The sequence below is a fragment of the Apis laboriosa genome, unplaced genomic scaffold, assembly GCF_014066325.1.
Source record: "Apis laboriosa isolate Shangri-la unplaced genomic scaffold, ASM1406632v1 scaffold1_cov151, whole genome shotgun sequence".
Classification (NCBI taxonomy): Eukaryota; Metazoa; Arthropoda; class Insecta; order Hymenoptera; family Apidae; genus Apis; species Apis laboriosa.
In genome coordinates, this window is record NW_025222279.1 from 608966 (window position 1) to 629192 (window position 20227).

General features: G+C 34.4%; 1 protein-coding gene across 2 annotated transcripts in view; it reads right to left on the bottom strand.

The window, feature by feature from the left end:
* Positions 1–3594: 3594 nt before the first annotated feature.
* The window catches only part of LOC122712373 (somatostatin receptor type 2-like), a 66504-nt gene continuing 49871 nt past the window's right edge, over positions 3595–20227 (bottom strand). Inside the window, exons 2-3 of one of the 2 annotated variants that reach the window (XM_043931956.1) lie at positions 17822–17991; positions 3595–5308 (exon numbers count right to left, since the gene is read on the bottom strand). In XM_043931956.1, coding sequence (XP_043787891.1) covers positions 3595–4878 — 1284 coding nt within the window. In that variant the 5' untranslated portion in view covers positions 4879–5308; positions 17822–17991. The remainder of the gene's footprint in view (positions 5309–17821; positions 17992–20227) is intronic. The other variant, XM_043931957.1, reaches the window with a different exon arrangement.

The following is a 20227-nucleotide window of genomic DNA, read 5'->3' on the forward strand; positions in this document are numbered from 1 at the left end:
CTCAAATTATTAAACAAAGATCGATTGAGATAACGTTGCCAATCATGATCGAGAGAAATTATTCTCACTTCAATTTCAAATTTTTCAAAAATATCTTATATCGCTCGATACAATTAAATATCGACAACCATTATCATTGTTCACTACACTTGTATTGTTCAACCCTTTCGTATCGACGATCCAATAATCAATAGATAATTAAAAAAAAAAAAACAAGGAACATTTTCTCGTTCTCTCATTCTCATTCTCACCACACAGTTACAAGAACAAGTCTCTAGATTCATTCCCTCATTCGTTCTGACAGTTCGAAATAATTATTTTTACAGCTTTTTACGCCCTCTTTTTTTTTTTTTTTTTTTTGAAATTCTCGTCCCCGTGGATATCGCGAAGAAACACGCCACGTAATGCTTCGTTCTTTACAGTATTTCTTGCAGTGTGTCGACTGAAATTAGCGAGCCGAAACAAACTGTGCTCGCACGTGATACGTTGAAAGCCCGTTTTACGACTGATCCGATTGTGTAAACAGCCTTAAGTCTTCTTCTTTGACGCCGCGTTTGTATAATAATCAGAGTTTCCAGAATGAAAGCTTAGGCTCAGTTGTTTAAATTGGCTCGATCGTTGTTCTCGACGTATTGGATTCTTCGTTCCAATAGGAATTGTTCCGTTTCGATGTTTCGAAGTTGCAACAATGTACTTTTGACAATTTGTTATCAATGTATTGGTGGTTGGAATAAAACGGAATTTGGAAAATTTGAGATATATTAATATTTACATCGTTCGATAATTTATTGCTGCGCGTTGAAAATTGGAACGAATCGGAATTTTGAAAATTTGAAACGGTGACGTTTGCGAATTTATTTCGAAAATTTGATAATAGTAAATTGGAAATATGGAAATTAATGATACCAATATTGGTACCATTCGATATTATATTAATTTGTTGAGAAATATCAATTCTTGTAATACCATTTTTTGAAATTAATTTTCAGAGGAAATCTCTAACGTCAATGATGATGAATATAAAAATTCCCTTCTTAATTCCATTTTTTCACGAGTATATTTTTATCTGTATTCAATTGTATATAATATTGAAATTAATTAATATTAAAATTAATCAATATATATAATATTGAAATTATTGAAAAACTGCATTGAATGACGCTCGGTAACATCATGGTTGCAGTTTACTTATTTCTTATTGATCTTTCTTTATTAAAGCCAATGATTCTTGTTCTTCAAAACACGATGGATCTTTCCTGCGATTATTTTCTTTCAATTTTTCAACGTGTCACCTGCGAATACAAACTCGTTCCTTCTCGAGATTTTATACATTTATGCGCTAATTAATTTATTTTACATTACACGACTTGTATGTAGGTACAGAAAATTGATACGATTCTTTTTTTTTTTTTCTTGTTCTTTCATAAGACAATTGATAGTTATAAAGTTGATCGAATTCACTCAATTCTCGTGAAATGATTTATTAGGTTGTCCAGAAAGTAATTACGTAATACTTTAATACTTGAAATAAAGATTTTCAAAATTTATATTTCTTAATCTCAAGCTGTGTCGCTCAGACTTGTACAAAATTTTTAAAAGTACTATTTTTATACTATCTTTCTTGCAAACAAATTTTTTTGTAACGAGTTAATTAAAAAACTTTTTACTTATTTTTCAATAATTCACAAAATTTTTACTTTCATTTTCATTTAGGACAACCTAACAATATTATTGGTGTAATGCACACGAATTTTCGTCTTTTAAACTTCCATCGAGTCAAATAAGAATCACAATTCTCTATCTAATCTAAACGACACAACACCAACAAATCAAGTAAATAAACTTCATTTTTTTTCTTTTTTTTCTCTTTTTTTTTTCTTTTGGTGTTCACTTCGATGCAATAATACATTGATCCTCTGTTTCAGGAATTCGATTCGTGATTTAATAATTCCTAACTTAGTACCGATAAATTCTTCGTAACGCGTCATTGAATATTCGCCTCCGTCCCATGATTTACATACGAATTTCATCGTTCCAAATCTTCCACCAACTAAATCGATCCGAAACACGCCGATAAAATACCCGAAACGCGGCCGCAAACCTCTCGAGATCGCTCGCGAGATATTCTTCTCGAGAGTCTCGGAAACAATTTGATCTCGATCCCCGCCACGATTTCCCCCCTCTCCTGCGCAACGCGCGTGTTGTCACGAGGGTGGAGGGTGGAGGATGGAGGAGGAGGAGGAGAGTCGAACGAGTGGAAATAATGGAGGAAGGACAAGGAAAATAAGAAGAAGAAGATTATGCGAGCCGCGTTTTGTCCCCGGAGAGAATTCGTTCCTCCCCTCGTGGATGTGGCGTGTTGATCTTCTTTTGACCCGTGGATCGAATAGAATTCTTCGTGAAAAGGCGCGTCGCTGATAAGACGCACGTCTCCTCTTTCGAAACGTGGCTCTGTTTTTTGTTTGGCACCGGGAATCGTTCGTTTCCTCTTCGCTGAAACGATCGATATCGATCGATGATTATGTTGATAATTATATGGTATATACAAGATATATTTTTTCTTTCTTGGTTAATTCATACGAGGTGTGCGGAATGCATTCGTGAAAGACATGGAAGATCGATCTTGGAGGAACGAATGGAAATTGTTACACAAAAATGTCAAGTTTCCTGTAACTTTAATATTTTATTGTTTCGGATGGAAATTTTTGTATTCCTTTCTTTTTTTCTTGTTTGCTTCTGAAATCGATTCTCCAAAATTGTTTCACGAATATACATCGATGCATATTGGTGCAAATCATTCCCCGAATTCACTTACGGAAGTCAAGAAAATAGAGAAGATAAATTTCGACTTGTCTTTTCACGTTCTTACGGATATTGTGACGATATATATATTAATATTTTCACTGAAATAACGTTCATGTTATTAACAGGAATACACGAATGTGAAGATACAATTAAATTCGAAACAATGTAAGCAAATTGGGGGATGATTGTACTTTCCAATTAACGTTCATGCTCGATCCACGAACGACGGTTTCCTGTAAGGAGATTAGTCTCGCCTGTTCAGCTTCTTCCAAAAGAGGTTAGTTCGCAATATCTCTGCATTTATGGATATCGAGAAGTTTGACGTTCTTGGCAAAGTTACGCGAAACACCCATGTTGCTCTTGACCTATATTTCCATCGAAGAGTAACGGCTCGGGTCAAGAAACGCTTCATTTCATTTCTCAACCGATTTCCTCCCATTTCCTGCGTCCTTTCTCCTTTTAACCGCTCGAAAATAAATACGGGAAACGGACATTTACAGTCGGTTAACGCTCGAGAAACTTTTTTGGTACCACGATCACGAGGACAAATGTGAATAAAAATTCGATGATATAATAATAAAAATCCTTTCTAATATCGTACGATATTAAAACTCTTCTTAAAAAAACAAATCCTTTCTCCCTCCCCTTTCTTTCCTCTAAGAGGGATTCTTTCTCCACGCGCGACGAATCCTAGGCTCATTGGTCCACCGCGACGAGGAGAAGAATTATAGACCGTTGTTTCCACACTACTTTGTTGAATCGTCGAATTCCCCCTCACCCACCCTTCGTCTACACTTGAGTCAACAACGTCAGCTGCACCCCGTTCTTCAACGCGTCTTTCTCCCTCTGGCCCTGCTCCTTCGGCTCATTGCCTATGGTGATGTTCGATCGTGACGTCATGGTCACCGTGGTCGTCGAAGTTTTGCTGATCAACAGCCCCCTCTCCGCGTCCTCGTCCTCCAACTCCAGCCTCGAGTGGCCGGATACGACCAACCGATTCGATTGAAGCTTGTCCGCGTTCGCCTTGTTCCTGCGGGGAAACACGCTGTTCTCGATGTGCAACGTGGCGTTCACGTCCTTGCCAGCGGCGCAGGTACACGCTTTCAAGAAACTCTTTTTAAAATTATCGCTTAGAAACGCGTACAGGATCGGGTTCATCGCGCTGTTGCTGTAACTGAGGAAACCGGCGAGCAGGAAGCTGGTGATCGTGATCTTGCTCTGACACTGTTTGGGCGGGGTGTAGATGAGCGCCACCTGCATCAGCCAGTAGGGCAGCCAGCACAGAACGTAAACCGTGATCACGGTGAGCACGAGTTTCGTCACTTTGCGATGAGATCGTTTCTTCTCCTTCGACTTGTTCTTCGGCCCCACCGTTTGCAATTTCCTGATCACGAGGAAGTAGAAGATCAGTATGAGCATCAATGGGATGGCGAAGCCTAAGATGAACGTGTACAATGTGAAGGTGGTGTGACCTCCGCGATCGTTGGGCCAGTAGATGTTGCAGTTGATCCCTTTCTCCGATTCCATGGCGTTCGCGTACAGGAATATAGGTATCATGAAGAGCGCGCTAGTTGCCCAGGCCGTCAACGAGACCACCTTCGAGATGAACGGCGTCCGAATTTTAGGCGAGGAGATCGGATGGCAAACGGCGATGTAACGATCCGCGCTCATGATGAAGAGGAATATGCTGCTGGTGAACTGGTTGATACTTGTTGTGGTCATGTACGCCTTGCACATTATCTTCCCGAATATCCAACTGCGCAGACTCATCGTTGTGACGAGGAACGGTATACCTATCAGGAAACACTCGTCCGCTATCGCCAGGTTCACGATGTACATGTTCGTTACGGTTTGCATTTTCGAGAATCGCAACACCACGTAGATGACGAGTGTGTTGCCGAGGAGGCCGACGATGCAGACGATGGAGTAAAGAATCTGGTTGACCAACGAAATGATCGGCAGATCGGCCTCGCAGTTCTGGATAGTCGAGTCCTCTTGACTCGTTATCTGAGAGTAATCGATACTCGTGCCGCTTATCATGGTAGTTATCGTGCTTGTCATCGTGGTGTTCATCTTGTTGTCGGATACTTGTTTATTAAATTGTATTCCTCGAAAAAAAAAAAAATTTCTCGAAACCGCTCCTTATTATTTCTTCTTCTTTCTCTTTGCGTCGTGGAGATTTTTCGCTCGCTTTATCTCGCGGATCTGACCAGAAATCTGTCTGTGATCGATCACTCAGGGAAGATGGATCATCGCCACGAGGGAACGAAAGAATCCTCCAAGATTTCTCGGTGTTCGTGTGTCGAAGGGTTGGATCGGTTTTCACTGGTTAAGCGCGCGTATTCTATCGGGAATCGAGGGACAGACGAGGGATGGCTGCGTCGACGACGACGATGCGGAGGACGGGGCCGACGTCATTCCGTCAGCCGTGAAACGATCGCACTTCCGGCGATAACTCGAAACTCACTGGTTTGCACTGTTGATGCTGCTTTCCGGAACGAATCTGGAACAGAAGGAAAGACGGATTTTTAGATTTTTAAGATTTAAGGTTTCACGGAATCGATTTCTTTTGAAAATGAATTTCTTGGAAAGGATTTACGGAATTTCACGCGTGAAGAAATTAATTTTCTTGCCTTTATACCGAAAAAAAGAAAAACCTTGTGATCAAATTGCCCGAGGTTTCGAATCGATTATCGACAACAATAGAATCAATTTGTGTAGCAGTTTTTTTTTTTTTTTTTTTTTTTTATATAAGATTTATATATATATAGGAGAAAGGGAGCGATTGAAAAGTTTGAATCGCTTTAATTTCAAACTCTTTATCGCCTTTTATATCTACTTTTCCAATCGTAGCTTTTATATCCTCTTAAATGTATTAATTTTCTGCAAATAAAATTTAATCAGTTTTTGCCGACTCAAAAAGTTTCGTCCGTTATTTCGAAACTTTTATTTTAGAATCGTCGTACGTGTTTGGATACGTGCAAATATTAAACAATTACATGTTCTACACGATTAATTAACTATTCATTTAAATAACCGAGTATTATATAATACTTATACTTATACTATAATTATTATATATAATTAACAAGTAAACAGTTGTTTACCTTGTTATTGCAAACAATTTCCAATTTTTCCTGTCCGCGGATGAAATTTCACGTTTATTATTACACAATTGACGCAGAACGTTGAATTAAACCTGCGCAAACAAACTGGAACATCCGAAATATACACTATACACTAAATAAATAACAATATTGAATGATTGTACAATTTTCTAAGGTAAGATGAGTCTTAAAATGTGTCTAAGTGATTAGTAACGATTAACGTGAATCTCATAAAATTGAAGTCAAAGATAATACAGCAATTTTCCAAATAATTTATTATCTCGAAAGTAAATTAATAGCGATATTTACGTGCAATCTTATGTAACACTTTCCCTATTCAGTCAAATGAACCTTAACAATTTAATATCAACTTAATATCTTGTGATGTTTTATAATATTAAAAATATATAAAATATTTAAAAAATTCGAAAATGATGTACAATCACGGAGAAAAAGAAAAAAAATTCTTAAGCGAAGCAAAATATTAATTTTTCCTTTGCGCAAGTAAGCAAACTTTAATATAAATTCTCTTCATATCCTGTCACTTTTATCTCCCTATTAATACATGCCTCTTATTCTACAAAAGACGCATAAGATCATTTTCTTCTCGAACAACAACGCAACAACTTCTGACGGAATACGGATCCACGGGAACAAGAAGAGGAATTTTGAGGTTGAGAAAGCTATAAATCTCGTTGACGATTCGAGGAGAAGGGGGAGGGAGCAGGGAAGAGAAACGGGAAGTGAACAAGCTATGTGTCGACTTGAGAGTTTGGCGTTTTGGAAAACCGCAAGCTCACCACCACGTTCGTAAACTGAGCAAACAGGTCGAGAAACTCGAGATCTCCTCGCGAAATCGCGTCAGGTGTTCCCTGTAACTCTCGAATGTTTACGGGAACGAATGGACGAAACTAAGCTAAACGTGTCCTGGATGGTTAAACGTTTCAATTGCTGTAACAGATTTGGACGGATTCGTTTTGATTTTTCGCTCCGTTATTCGTCGAGAGCCAGAATCGAGTTCAGAAGCGAGAATCTTGTTGGAGAATCTGAACGTGAGAGATCAGGTTTAAGGTTCGATGATTGTTTCGTTAATTTTTTTTAAATCGTACTCCTTTGAGAAGAGAAATTTTATTAAGGATGTACGAAGTAATTTAAATAATAAGAGAGAGGCCAAGCGATGATTACATATATATATATTTAGGGATCTTTGTGTAAGAGGATTAAGGTTTTAGTTGTGCTTACAAGTTCAACAAGTTATCTATTGTTAAGGATCTTGATGTTGCTCAGCTTAGGAATAATTTATGGGGGATAGTGGTATCGCGGGTGATGAATGGATGAGAATATTCAAATGCTTAACAATGGTTAATTTGGAGGCATATTATAACTTTAAGTTTTGAGAATTTAATTATGAATGATAAGGATTTGATAAACGAGACGATGCGGAGTAAGCGACGAGATAAAGTGTTATGGAGAAAAAGATTCTTTAAAAATATGAATTTGTTCTTAGAAAAATCAGAATAGAGAAATCAAGAATGATTTCTGAAAAAAGAGTTCTGAATCACACTGAATGAGTATAAATATATATCCATCAGATAAAATTCTTCGTTTCTCCATTTTATTTTATTTTATTTTATTTTTTTTTTATCATTTGTAAATTTTCCGGTTTCCATGTCGTTTCCAATTTGCTTTATGGATTTTGCACGGAAGATCTCCCATTACGGCACGTTCCATTAAAAAATGCAACTTTTCTCCCCCGACTCGAATCATTGGAAGAGGTTGATTTCCATGAAAGCGGCACGTTCTATGCTCGGCTCGCTACTTTGCATAAGCTCGTATCAACTACAACCATAGCGGACGGATGCAACGAGAATCTCGATTCATATTCGTAAATACGATGCGCTGTTTGTGCGTCACGTTTTCACGGCCCATTTTCGAATTTCATCTCCTTTTTTTTTTTTTTCTGAACATATGTAAAATATCGCCCGAGAAAATTGGTAATTGGCAAACTTGGCGCTTTATTTGTTCCGAAAAAAAAAAAAATAGGATTTTATCTAGAAAATCTTTATTTACTCGAATGGATAACAATATCCAAAGCAAAGTTTAAATTAAAAAAGTACAAGTTTCTGTTAAAATAAAGAGAGATATTTTTGATGTTGATTTCATTTGATCGTTCTGGAATTTATTTATAATTAGATTGCGGATACAACTCGTTTTTGCACTTACTACAAAATTTGAAATTTGTACTTTCTTTAAAAACTTACGGAATATATGATAAAAAAACACGAAATATAGCGATATTTAAGGAATAAAGAAAATTTAGTCATATTCGTATAAATTTTATATAAGAATCTACGAAAATGCAATGTGGTTAGAATTAAAACTAAGAATTAAAAATAAACAAATATATATATAAATATATCCATGCCTCGAGGAAAATTAATTTTCTTCAACAATATTCAATAATTATAAAATTAATAGAATAATAATTAAAATTCGAAACGAACAATACGAACTTTTTATTTCGATTTAAATTTTTTCATTTAAACTTCCTAATGATTGTTCTAAAGAATAATCATTATCGTTTCGAGAACGTATTCAGAAAAAGTATCATTATCAGAAAAATTCGTCTTATTTGGTATCTCATTTTCGTTTATCACGCTTCGTGTATTCTCCAGTTTCATTAAACGGGGAATCATTATCGGTATCCAATGAAAAAGGATTTTATCCGCGGTTCTATCAATGCGCTGAAATATTATTCGTTGCCCTTTCCATCGGAAAGTTCATCGAAATTTGTATTAATATACAAACTGAACTGAAGATGATAGCCGAGAATCTGCTAGGAAATGCGAAATTTCGAACATTCGATTTGTTCATCGCTCGATAAGCTTCGAGATGAGAAAGAGGGTGATATAATTCGAGAATGATGATATAAATTGCATCCTTATCGATATTATTTCACAGGCTAGAGAGAGTTAATTTTTCAAATGCGATGTTGTTACGTAAAAAGTCATAAATTATTCCAGAATATTCAGAACTGATCAACGGGATAAGAATTGTGAAACATATTTCTTGAACTATTATATTTTCTCCACAAATTTGATGTGAAAATATTAATCATTATAGTCATGATGGAATTCAATGTACGAGGCCTTTCGCATTACAATTTTCTATTGTAAATTCTGAAATAAAAAATGTGAAACAGTAATTATACAGAATTTGAAAATAAATGTTTTGCTATTAAATATCAAATTTTTAACGAACTTAGTCTTCATTAAAAGATCGGAGAAGAAAAATTTTATTTCGATATCTGTCCTATTATTAAGCATACATTAAAAAGAAATGACAATTGTATGGAAGATTCATTTGACTTGCACTTAGAAATTCTTAACGAGGAAGGAAAGAAGTAAATGACAGTATGAGAAACATTTCTGTGAAAAAATTCGCGCAATGTCGATTAACGAGGGTCGATCGATCGCCATTATTTTCTTTCCTAGCAATTACTCGTGGAACAATTGTCTTAACGTTTCAACCATTTGCTTTACCATTTCCTTTTAACGCTCGTTAATTTATTTTCGCATTGTTTGAGAAACGAGTAAACGACAATTAAATGTAAATATGGAACGAACGAATGCTTTGATCAAATATTTTGAAAATTATTTACAAAGCAATTAACTTCATTCATCGATATTTCAATATTGCCAAGATTAAATTCGATCGTCGTCGTCAAAAAAATATATATATTTAAAATAAATAAAAAACACCGTGTGTTGGAATAATTTTATTGCTAGAAACGCGAATTCTTATTGTGTTCTCGATGTACAATTTACCAGAAATGATCATCAACAAAATTTCGATCGAATTATCGCGATCAGGATACGAGAATTGACAGGATATTATTAGTAGATATCTCTGTAAGGTTCCAGATAATCAACGACACTTACTTGGCTGAAATCCAAAAGTCTCGTGGATAGCAACACGTGGAATTTCGGTATTAAATTTAAACATTTCACGATACAACCGTCTTTTATTACTTCTTTTATCCCTCCTTTTTTCTCTAAATCCCTCATTACATCTTACATCTTCGTTTTCTTCTTCTTATTATTATTATCTACATAATGGCTTCTGTCTCCTTGTAATATCATATAAAAAAAAAAAAAAAATGAATGGAGCACAATATCCAAGGAAAAACTAATAATAATAACACTTCGCATTGTATCCGTACTCTTTTGTCCCATTCTTTATCAGTTCCCTTTATTCTCTTCTTTACTTCAGAAGGAAGAAAGTCATAATTCCATTCGTGTCTACAATTAACGGCCGTGTATCACGAAGAAGAAAAATATCACGGTAATATCTTTCTTCGTATAATTTTCTTGCTGTTTTTAATGAGATGCGGGTCATAAACGAATCATCATCGTTTTGAGCGATAAACTCCTCCGATATTAATCCGATATCGTATATATCGTATAATGGAGAAAAAGATGATTAATTTCGCGATATTTATTTTCTCAATAAATTTCTATTCCACTGTAACTTTATAGTTAAAATGATTAAATCGGCTGTCTGTTTATGATGATACGCTAATTTACATAGATACGTGTCTTATTGCGATGAATTGGCCGGTATATCACTGCGAGTCCGACTTATGAACGATGCGTATCACTGAGGATGGATTCACCGTGGCCCGAAATTGATAGTGTGAATATTACGGGATTAAATATTTATTGGACTACGAGAAATAGAACATGTGGATTGATCACGAGGATTTAAGGTCGGATTAATATTAATTTCAAGCTTTGAAAATATGCGCGACCTTGCGTTTTATATTGAACACCGACGATTGAATAATTCATTTAGGCTATCAATGAAAACAATAGTTTCGATCCGGTATTGAAATTTCAAGGCTAAATATTTACCTATATTTCCCGTGAAAATAAAATAATTCTTTTTCTTTCTTTAGTTTTGAATTTGCAAAGTTGAATTTTTATTCAAAATTCAAAAACAAAAAACAGTATAAAACTCTATTAAGCGAGGAAACATGATGCCTCGGTTTTGATATCTTCGAAAGATGGAAATAGATCCGCCATCCCCCGTGAATCCCCCAACAGGTTGTAAATTTATCATTGCAAATTCGAGTGGGTGAAGGATAGAATAAAAAAAAGAAAAAAAGAAAAAACTTTGCATATCGATATACGATCCCGTTTCTTGTTTCGATACCTTTGTTCAGTCGATCCTGGATCCAGTTAAGCGTACGTAAATATTGCCGGAAACGTTTAATTGGTCATCGAGAGTTGCAGTTATGAAATCGATAGCGTGGAAATGAATTTATTCATATGAATGTTTATCAGAAGATCAATCCGTATTTGAAACATTTTTGAAATGTTATTTGTACCGGCTTGTTTTATTCGAATATACGAGTAATTTGGAATTTTACCTTTATTATAAAAAGAAGTAATCTTCGTATTTAACTTAATCAAATCACGTGAATTATATCGATCCATGTTATTTATTTCAACTTTAATTTTATGTTAACTTTAAGTCAACTTTAATTTTAGGTTACGCTATTATTATATCGTGTACATTTCGCGTCATGGATTTCATTACATTATTATATTTCACTGGTTATTAATTATTCCAAGAACAGGATCTTAAATCATTGCAAAATAATTAATCATATTTTTAATCTATTTTTCTTTCTTCCAATATTCAATAGAACAATATTATGAATAAATAATAAATGTATACATAATTTATAAATCGTATAAAGCTCATAGATAATTAGCCAGTAATTAACGGGAGAGCAAAGAGAATAACTAAAACGTCCACAGCGATGGAATCTTTCGTTTGATTAAACAAAATTCATATTTTACGAATATCCAGCAGGATATTTTCATAATATTATTTATACTTTGTCGAGTAAAAATCGTTCCACTTCGCACGATCTATTCTATAATATATTTCGACTATACTATCGTTCTATCTAAACTCTATCGTATATAGTATTCAGGAGTTCGATGACTCTTCTCGTACATTAATAGCCATAATATCGTAAAATTCGGCAATTGCACTTTCTCGTGCAATTTCGAGATCGAAACAAAAAAAAAAAAAAGATCTCGTCGTATCGATATTACGTTAATAACCTCGGTACATTCCGTCGAATGAAGCATCGATTAAGGGTTGAAAAAGATGGAATCGATTGCGAATCGATACGAGTGAGCGAAATACGAAGCGAATTACATTTACGAAGACCGTAAACTGGTTTTACGATCGAACGCGAAGATTCCAGTTACCACAGGAAATCGGTTCACGCACCGATGTAACGGTATTAACTTGGAATTAAATTCAGAAAATGCTCCTTTCCTTCGTTCGAGAAATGTTTTCTATTTTAAAGATAAACGGATGAGTGAAATAAATGTTATAAGATAAATTTGATTCGTGTTGCCCGTGAAAAAAATTTGCGAAAAAATCACAGTTCACTCTATAATTTTCAAATGTACAAGAGTTAAAATTTAAAGATGCATAGAAATCTCTTCTTGATAGAAAAAATTAAATTTTATTTTTCCTGAAAATATTATTTAATACTATCTTTGCCATATTTTTAAAAATATATTATGTGCAATTTTAGTAACGTGTACAATTCGCGAATTATAGTACAATATTTACAGAGAAAAGTTGTTTCGATCTATCTAACAATTTCCACGAAAAATCAAAAATCATCATCAATCATAATTATCAAATGAAATTCAAATAAAGGACATTTTCCATAGATCCAACAATTCAACATTAAAATTATAATCACAACAATCCTAAGCTTTCTTTGCAAAATCTCCAGCAACATATATTTTTTCACGCGCAATTTATTTTTCTTTCCCCGAAAACAACTATGATTATTGAAAATCTGAAATGCGACTTAAACCACGATCTCGCTCTCCTATTCATCCCGTGATTAATGCGCAGTCTTAATTCCTCGGATTCCGCTAATTCTATTGCCCCACGTGATATACAACCATGACCTAGACAAAGACATATTATTACTCCACCGCATAATAGCAAGGTCACCGAGTGTTCAGTTGTTATTGCCGCCGTCTCCGAAGGGAACAATGCCTGTATTTCCGTGTTTCACGCGAACGAAGAACCCGTGAATAACGTGATGTCTCCGTAAACAAACTCGTCGTTCAGACCGATCCTCCGCGTCGCCGGTTAAAAAAGTAACGACTCGATGGATTCGATATCCGAGCCTTCGTAACCGATACGAATACGCTTTTCAACCGAGAATCGAGGAATCGAATGAAGATGAATATATCGATTTGAAAGATCCAGATTCTCTCGACACGGTTTCAAACCATTCGTTTCCGCTTCAACTTTTCCCTTCTTTCTGGCCGAGGCCCGATTTTTCGCGTAAAATGAACTGTGATGAATCTTGATTTTTTTATTTTAGATTGGAAAAGAGGAAATTTTAATCTTTCATTTTATTCGTATTCAAGGGAAAGAGTTTTCGTGGTAAAATAAAATAATGGAATTGAGTGGAAATGAATTGTATTGGCAGTTATTTTAAATTATAATTGTGCGAAAGAAATGATTTTGATTATGGATTATGAAAAATATATTTACGAGAGGATTAATCAAAAGACGATTTATTAAGAGAAAGAAATTCTTATGAAGGAGGAAAGTATTTTAATTCTAATAAACTGCGTTTAATTATACTAGTTGTCTATGTAGAATTGATTTTGTTGATATTGTTCGACTTCGAACGGGATCAAATTGATCGAATTCTATTATCATCGAACGTAAAGTATATCTGTGAAATATTGATCCTTTGAAGAATATCAGTTCTGGATATCAAGATAAAGATAAAGTTGTCGTACAAAAATATAAGTCGAGACTTGTTTTTCAAGTTATAAGCAATTTAATTTTCCACTAGAAGCAACTATATATAAAGTAACCTGAGACAGTGAACTCGGCTAGTTGTTCGTAGAGAATATTCAATATTCCGTTACAATATTACTTTCAAACTCGCTCAACGAAAAATTTTCAGAACTATGCGCTCGTATCATTTCAGATACATATTTGCAACGATACACGTGGAGAAAAGGATATTAAATGCGAGTGAAAAAAACTTCCACATTTTCACATTTTGCTATAAATTTAACATTTCGTTCTGTATCGTCGATAATACGGTGAAAAAGAAAAAATTGTAAAAAATTCTTAAAAAATGATGACGTTCCACGAAAATTCGTTCCACGTGTATTTGTAGAAAACACACATTTGGATACACGCGAGGATAATACAATTCGACGCTCATTGGTCCATGTGGAGGCAAGCCAGGGAGAGGGTGTTGTGCATCGAATCGATAACACGGCAAGATGGATGGACGTGTTAAATCGGACGGCTACAAAAGGAAGGAGGAAAACTGAAACGATGATCGTCGAGTAAACACGCTACAGCGAATTTTGTTTCTCTTAATAATCCTCTATCAAAAAATTAAATTTCACAATGAAAATATCCGTCAATGGGATTATATCCATAACGATGATCCTGGTAGCGATTCTTGACGCGGTAGATCGACGTTATATAAATTAACTGGATCCTTCGAACGCAAAAAGACATTGACCGAACGATGAAATATCTTCGAATAACTTTTGAATAGAATCACAAGACGACCCGTCGACGGGATTAATTAATTAATAATAAATAACGATCCAATTCTCGGATTAATTTTTTAATTACCAGACGTGGAGAGCGTCTCGAATTATTTTCTCCGAACGACAAAATTGGCGAGAGAATATTTTCACCGTCGTCGAGAGTTGAACGGGAATTTCAGAGTCGTATGCCTCTTCCAGCGACACGGATTCTCTTACGATCGAGCAAGTACGTCGGTCCTCGACGTTGAAAATAATGTCGGATTCGCGATTATCCTCGCCAAAAACGTGTCCATTTTTAGTGGCAATTTTCCAAACCAGAAATGTTGTTTTCGTTTCTCGCCTCTCGTTCCGACATTTGGCCAACAATGAAATCTGACTTTGGATATCTGTTTGCCGTTTCTGTTAATAGCCTTCCGGTTCCAACAGTTTGATATCTCGTCGAGAAGAGACGAGATTCGAGGAAGGAAACGACTGAAAAATAATTTTCGTTCGGCAAACAGAGGCTGGCGAGAATAACAAGGTCTTTCATATTCTATGCCAATAGGATTATTCTGAATCGAAGTTTTTCTACAATTATGTAAACTGTTTATGTTTCACGAACCAGGTTCCTCGAAGTTATTAAGTTTTTAGAATGCCAAATGGCTTGTTGTTATTTGTATATGTATTATATTAGCTGTATCATGTGAAAGTCCAAATCATGGAAGAAGGACTTTGAAATGATTTAATTAATTTCACCGTTTTATCGTAGAATATTGGAAAAATGATAGTAATTTTAGTCTTTGCAGGATTTATGCTTTGGTCGAGAGAAAGACGAATAATAATAGAAATATTTGAATATTCTTTATCATAAGCTTGCTACGCTTCTACGCATTCTGTTGAAAAGATATTGGATTATTGATTTAAATTATTCGTATTCGTAAAAATTCCACGAAATCATTCATTTTGTTTAAAATATATTTCTTCGTTATTAATATAATAAACGGATAAATTTTTACAATATCGTTATATAAAAGAAGCTAATTAAAGTATTGATAATAAAATGAATTCTTCAGATATAAAATAATTTTTCAGACAGAATGTAGATAGATAGATGAACAGATTCTTTAACAACGAACTTTAACGTTGTATTTCTCGTTCTAAAAGCGATACTCCATCATATACATCATTATACTTATTTATTACTTCATCATTATCCAGGAAAATTATCTAAATGCAAACGCAGAAGTTGCACACGCACAAGATTGTTCCTTTGACTGATGGCGACTGATAGATGGAAAAGTTTCTAGACACGATGATTAATGGAACTAGTTCAATATTACCTATAATCTTGCTAAAAGATTCACAATTCTTCTCAACGCCTGTCCAAGTTTAATTAAATTTTTTTCAAACACACGAGCCTTCTCGTCCAAGTAATGTTTTACAAATATCAAACTGGGCGAGGGGGCAGTCATGACATTTCGACTTGGTAATTTACTTTTCTGTATGGGACGTTAAAGCTAGTTCTACCAGTTTTCTAGGTCGGATACAAAGTTTTTAAATCGTCCCCCCTTCGAATTTCCAACCGGTCTCGTAAAAAACAAGTTTCCTACATTTTAACTTGCTTCAACTTGCTTCAACAAGCCAGTTGTTGGAACATCCACGACACTACCTTTATTTTTAGTTAAATCACTCGCGGAAAAGTTTGCGCGATTATTAATTAAAATTTAGAAGTTTATGTGGCATTGTAGAGGACAGTGTAATTAAGTAATTTCGATATTTCAAATGTTATCGCGTTTTCGCGTCCATCCTTTTAACACAAGGTTTCGTGAAAAAGAAAGGAAAGGAAAAAATAAAATTTGTTCACTTGAAACTTTGAAGGTCCGTTGTTTGCTCGAGTAAAATTTATTTTTTCATCATCCTCGTGCATAAAGCGACTTAATTATATTTTAATAAAAATAAAAATATTCAAATTATTATCTCACTATTACTTTTCTTTGTAAAATTTTTTTCTTACTAATTACGCTTTTAAACTTTTCTCCATATTCGCAAGAATATCAAACATTATATTACATTATATCAATCGCCATTAGACAATTCGAAGGATTAAATTCGAAGCGTGAACCAGATTCCCGAGAGGACATCATCGTTCACGCGGAGATTGTTCCGTCAATAGCTCTCAATTTCGAGAATTGATCTGTCCCAAGGGTTGGTTAGAGAACTTTTAAATCGTTAGCCGTCTGTTATCGTATTTGTTCGATCGTGTCGGCCGAGTTTCGATTTTGACTCGGTGCATGTGTGAGCTCGAACTAGATGGAAGAAAATTATAGCCATTCGAGATTAATTCATCAACTGTGTAACGTTTTTGAAGAATTTCTGAACATCGTGGAAAATCAGTTAATTTTTCACGTTGCACCAGATTCGCGATAAAAACAAATCAAGATGATGGTTCTACAAAGGATAAAAGTTTCAAAATAATCGGTATCGATTGGAAAATTTCATCGGATTCGACTGAAATTCGTCAAAGGATAATGCATTCGTGAATATTGCAGTCACGAGACAATAACTGTTTTTTTTACGAGCACGCTCGTAAATGCGCGCTCGATGCCCAAGGGTAATTTTCAAAACTTGGATCTAAGTTTTTCAAGCCCGAAGAAAAGAAGCGATTTCGAGTTTCGGTATCTTTACGACCTAAATATTTCTTCGTGTCTATAAAAACGTCGAGAGCGTACTTTCTTAAAGGAATACGTCGAGGTTGATTTGATGTACGGAGGACTAGAGAAAAACGTTGAACGAGAAAAATGCAAGATTTCTTTAAGATATATCTTCTTTAAGATAGAAGTTGTTCATTTTTCTTTTATTTTTTTTTTTTTTTTTTTTAATATAATATCTTTGCGATGTATACGGTTGGATATAAATTCAACGTCCGAAACTTTGCTCGAAACTTTCTCGATTTTGTACTTAGGATTATACCCTCGTGTCGAGGAATCTGTTTTTGGAGAAACTCTGTTTGGAAGAAGTTTGGAAGATTCGATTGGCTGCATTCGAAAGATAAATGTCAGATAAACGTACGTGCAGACATAGGAACAGTTCTATTATTTTATAGATCTAAGGTATTATATATACCTTCTTTTGATCATCTTTTTTTTTCACTTTTACATGATTTGAACACGAACAGTTGCGTAATTTGTTTCAAAACTCGATTAAAATTAGGAAATCTTTGAACCGCTATAACTTCGAAGATAATGACTTTTAATCAACGTACGAACGATCATTAGAAACGCAGAATCTTACCCTTTAAGATGTTTTTTTATTTATCTCGATACGACTTCTGGTTCTTGAGATATCATCGTGTAGAGAAAATGGTAATTTTTAATCTATTCACTATCTCTACCCTTGTTGCTTACTCTCGCTCGCACCTTGTCTCACTGACCTATCCCAAATTCTGGACAAATTCGCGATTCCTGAAAAAACAAATAGTATTTTTGAGGAAAAAATATAGGTCACTGAGTCATTGACTTATTTATAATTCCAACGAAACTGTGTTAAATGCATATTATGCACACTTTGAATCTTTATACAAATCTATATATCGAACGAATTAAGATATCGAAATAGAACAAAAAAGAGATTCAATGGCATGATTTCCTCTACTTTACGAGTGTGTTTTAATAATATTTTCTATATTATTTGTACACGTTTTCTTATTAATTGACATTAATAAATCATAAATTTCAAATTGCATTTCTCGTTTCTTAAAATTATCAACACACGTGCTACTAACATTGAATTAATTCTTACCTAATCTTTACGAATTTTTAAACAAATATATAATATATACTCCATCATCCACACTGATAAAGCGATACATACAAACAAACATACATACATACGTATATCGATCTTCCCCTGCTGCTTTCCCATAAACGTCTATCCTTTTCAAAGTCTATCGAGATTGATGCGCGGTTTTATCGTTCGGTCTTGCATCCGAAATCTCCTCGACGATCGAATCTCGTCGATGCGTCACTCGAGGGTATATCGGAAGCGGCCGATCGATCGATCCCGAAAAATTTCTCGTCGGCGCAGGCTGGCTCGCGCGAATCTCCACTTTCACGAATTTATGCGCGACAAATTGAAGGGAACGGCGAATCTCGATCGAGGGACGATTTGCCAAATTTTCGTGTCGGGGTGGAACAACTTTTCTGGAAACGCGATTCTCGCTTTCAATGGTGGGGGGAGGGATGATAGAAAACGTGGCGGAAGGATTTACGAGGGAATGGAAGGAAGAATGCGTGCATCGACATCGCGAAGACGAAGAATGTTAATTAATGAGGGAAATCCGTCAAGGCATTCTTGTTCCTTGGTTTTAATCGAAAATTGTAGTGTGTGAAATTTATGGTGAAAGTGTATATTGAAAAACGAATGGAATTTAGATTGGTATTCGTTGTATAATGTAGACAAAAATAATATATTTAATTTAAAAGAGGTTTTTTTTTTCGAAATTATTGGTTTTGTATTTAAGTAAAATAAATAATAGGTTAGGGGAAAGTGTAAATCAATATGACTAAGTCTGAAATTTTAATCGGTTGCTATTTTTGGAATAGTTAAAATCTCGAATTAATAAAATTAAAAAAAAATTGTCGTTCGTTTTTTTCATTTTATAGCTCGTTCAATCGTTACACGTTTTTTCGTAAACGAAATATTATATTATACTTGTCACTTCCTTCGTGTAGAAAACTTGATATATACTTATCGAGTTATGTCGTGTAAGAGAAATGAAAGAAATTTTTCAAAAATCTTTCCTTTCGCAAAGGCACAAACGTACTCTTTACTTTGAACTATTCTCTCGAGAAGTCAGGTTCTTTTGAATAGAAGAAAAAGGGCTTGTCTCAAAGGGCGATGTTTAAAGACGTGCAACCAACATTCTCGTTCTAACTTCGTATTGTTACGTCGAGCAAACACAAATTGGTGAAATTTTCATGAATCATTGATGTATTTCAACGTTGTGACAATAACGAAACACGCATCGAAACAAACGCTAAATTCTTCTTGCAGAAGAAATTCTGTTTCCAACACGATGAATCGCATCTTTAACGAAGATGTGCGATCTTTTGATGAAGAAACTTATGTTTCTCCTATTGTTTCTTGATATAATATAAAGCAATTTTGTTGCTTGAATGAATGAAACATTGATCGTTTGAAACTACACAATATATATTTGTGAAAGTTTCGAATAATAAAATTTCAAATACACAATGGATGAAAAATCTGGCTTCACAATAATTTGAGAGTTTTATATAAAATATCGCGCCAAAAGCAAAAAAATAAAACAGTTTCTCGAATAGGAATAAATTGAAAATATGGAATAACAAGTTTGAATTTAAATTTCTATTCTTATTTAAAAATTTTAAAATTATTTATTTAAATACTTTTAATCAAATTAGTAAAATTAGACAAATAGATATTCTTATTATCAAATGAATGAAACAAAGATCAATATATTCAATTGTACGAATCAATAAATCGATCATTCAACAAATCTACACACCAGATTGTCAATTCAAAGTTTAATAAAAATGCGAATCAGTGCACGTTCAATTAAATTTTATTAAAACTTCACTGAATTGATAACTATAATGATTATAATTACTTTAAATTTTAATTAAATTTAATCTCTTATCGATTGAATTTCCTGTACTA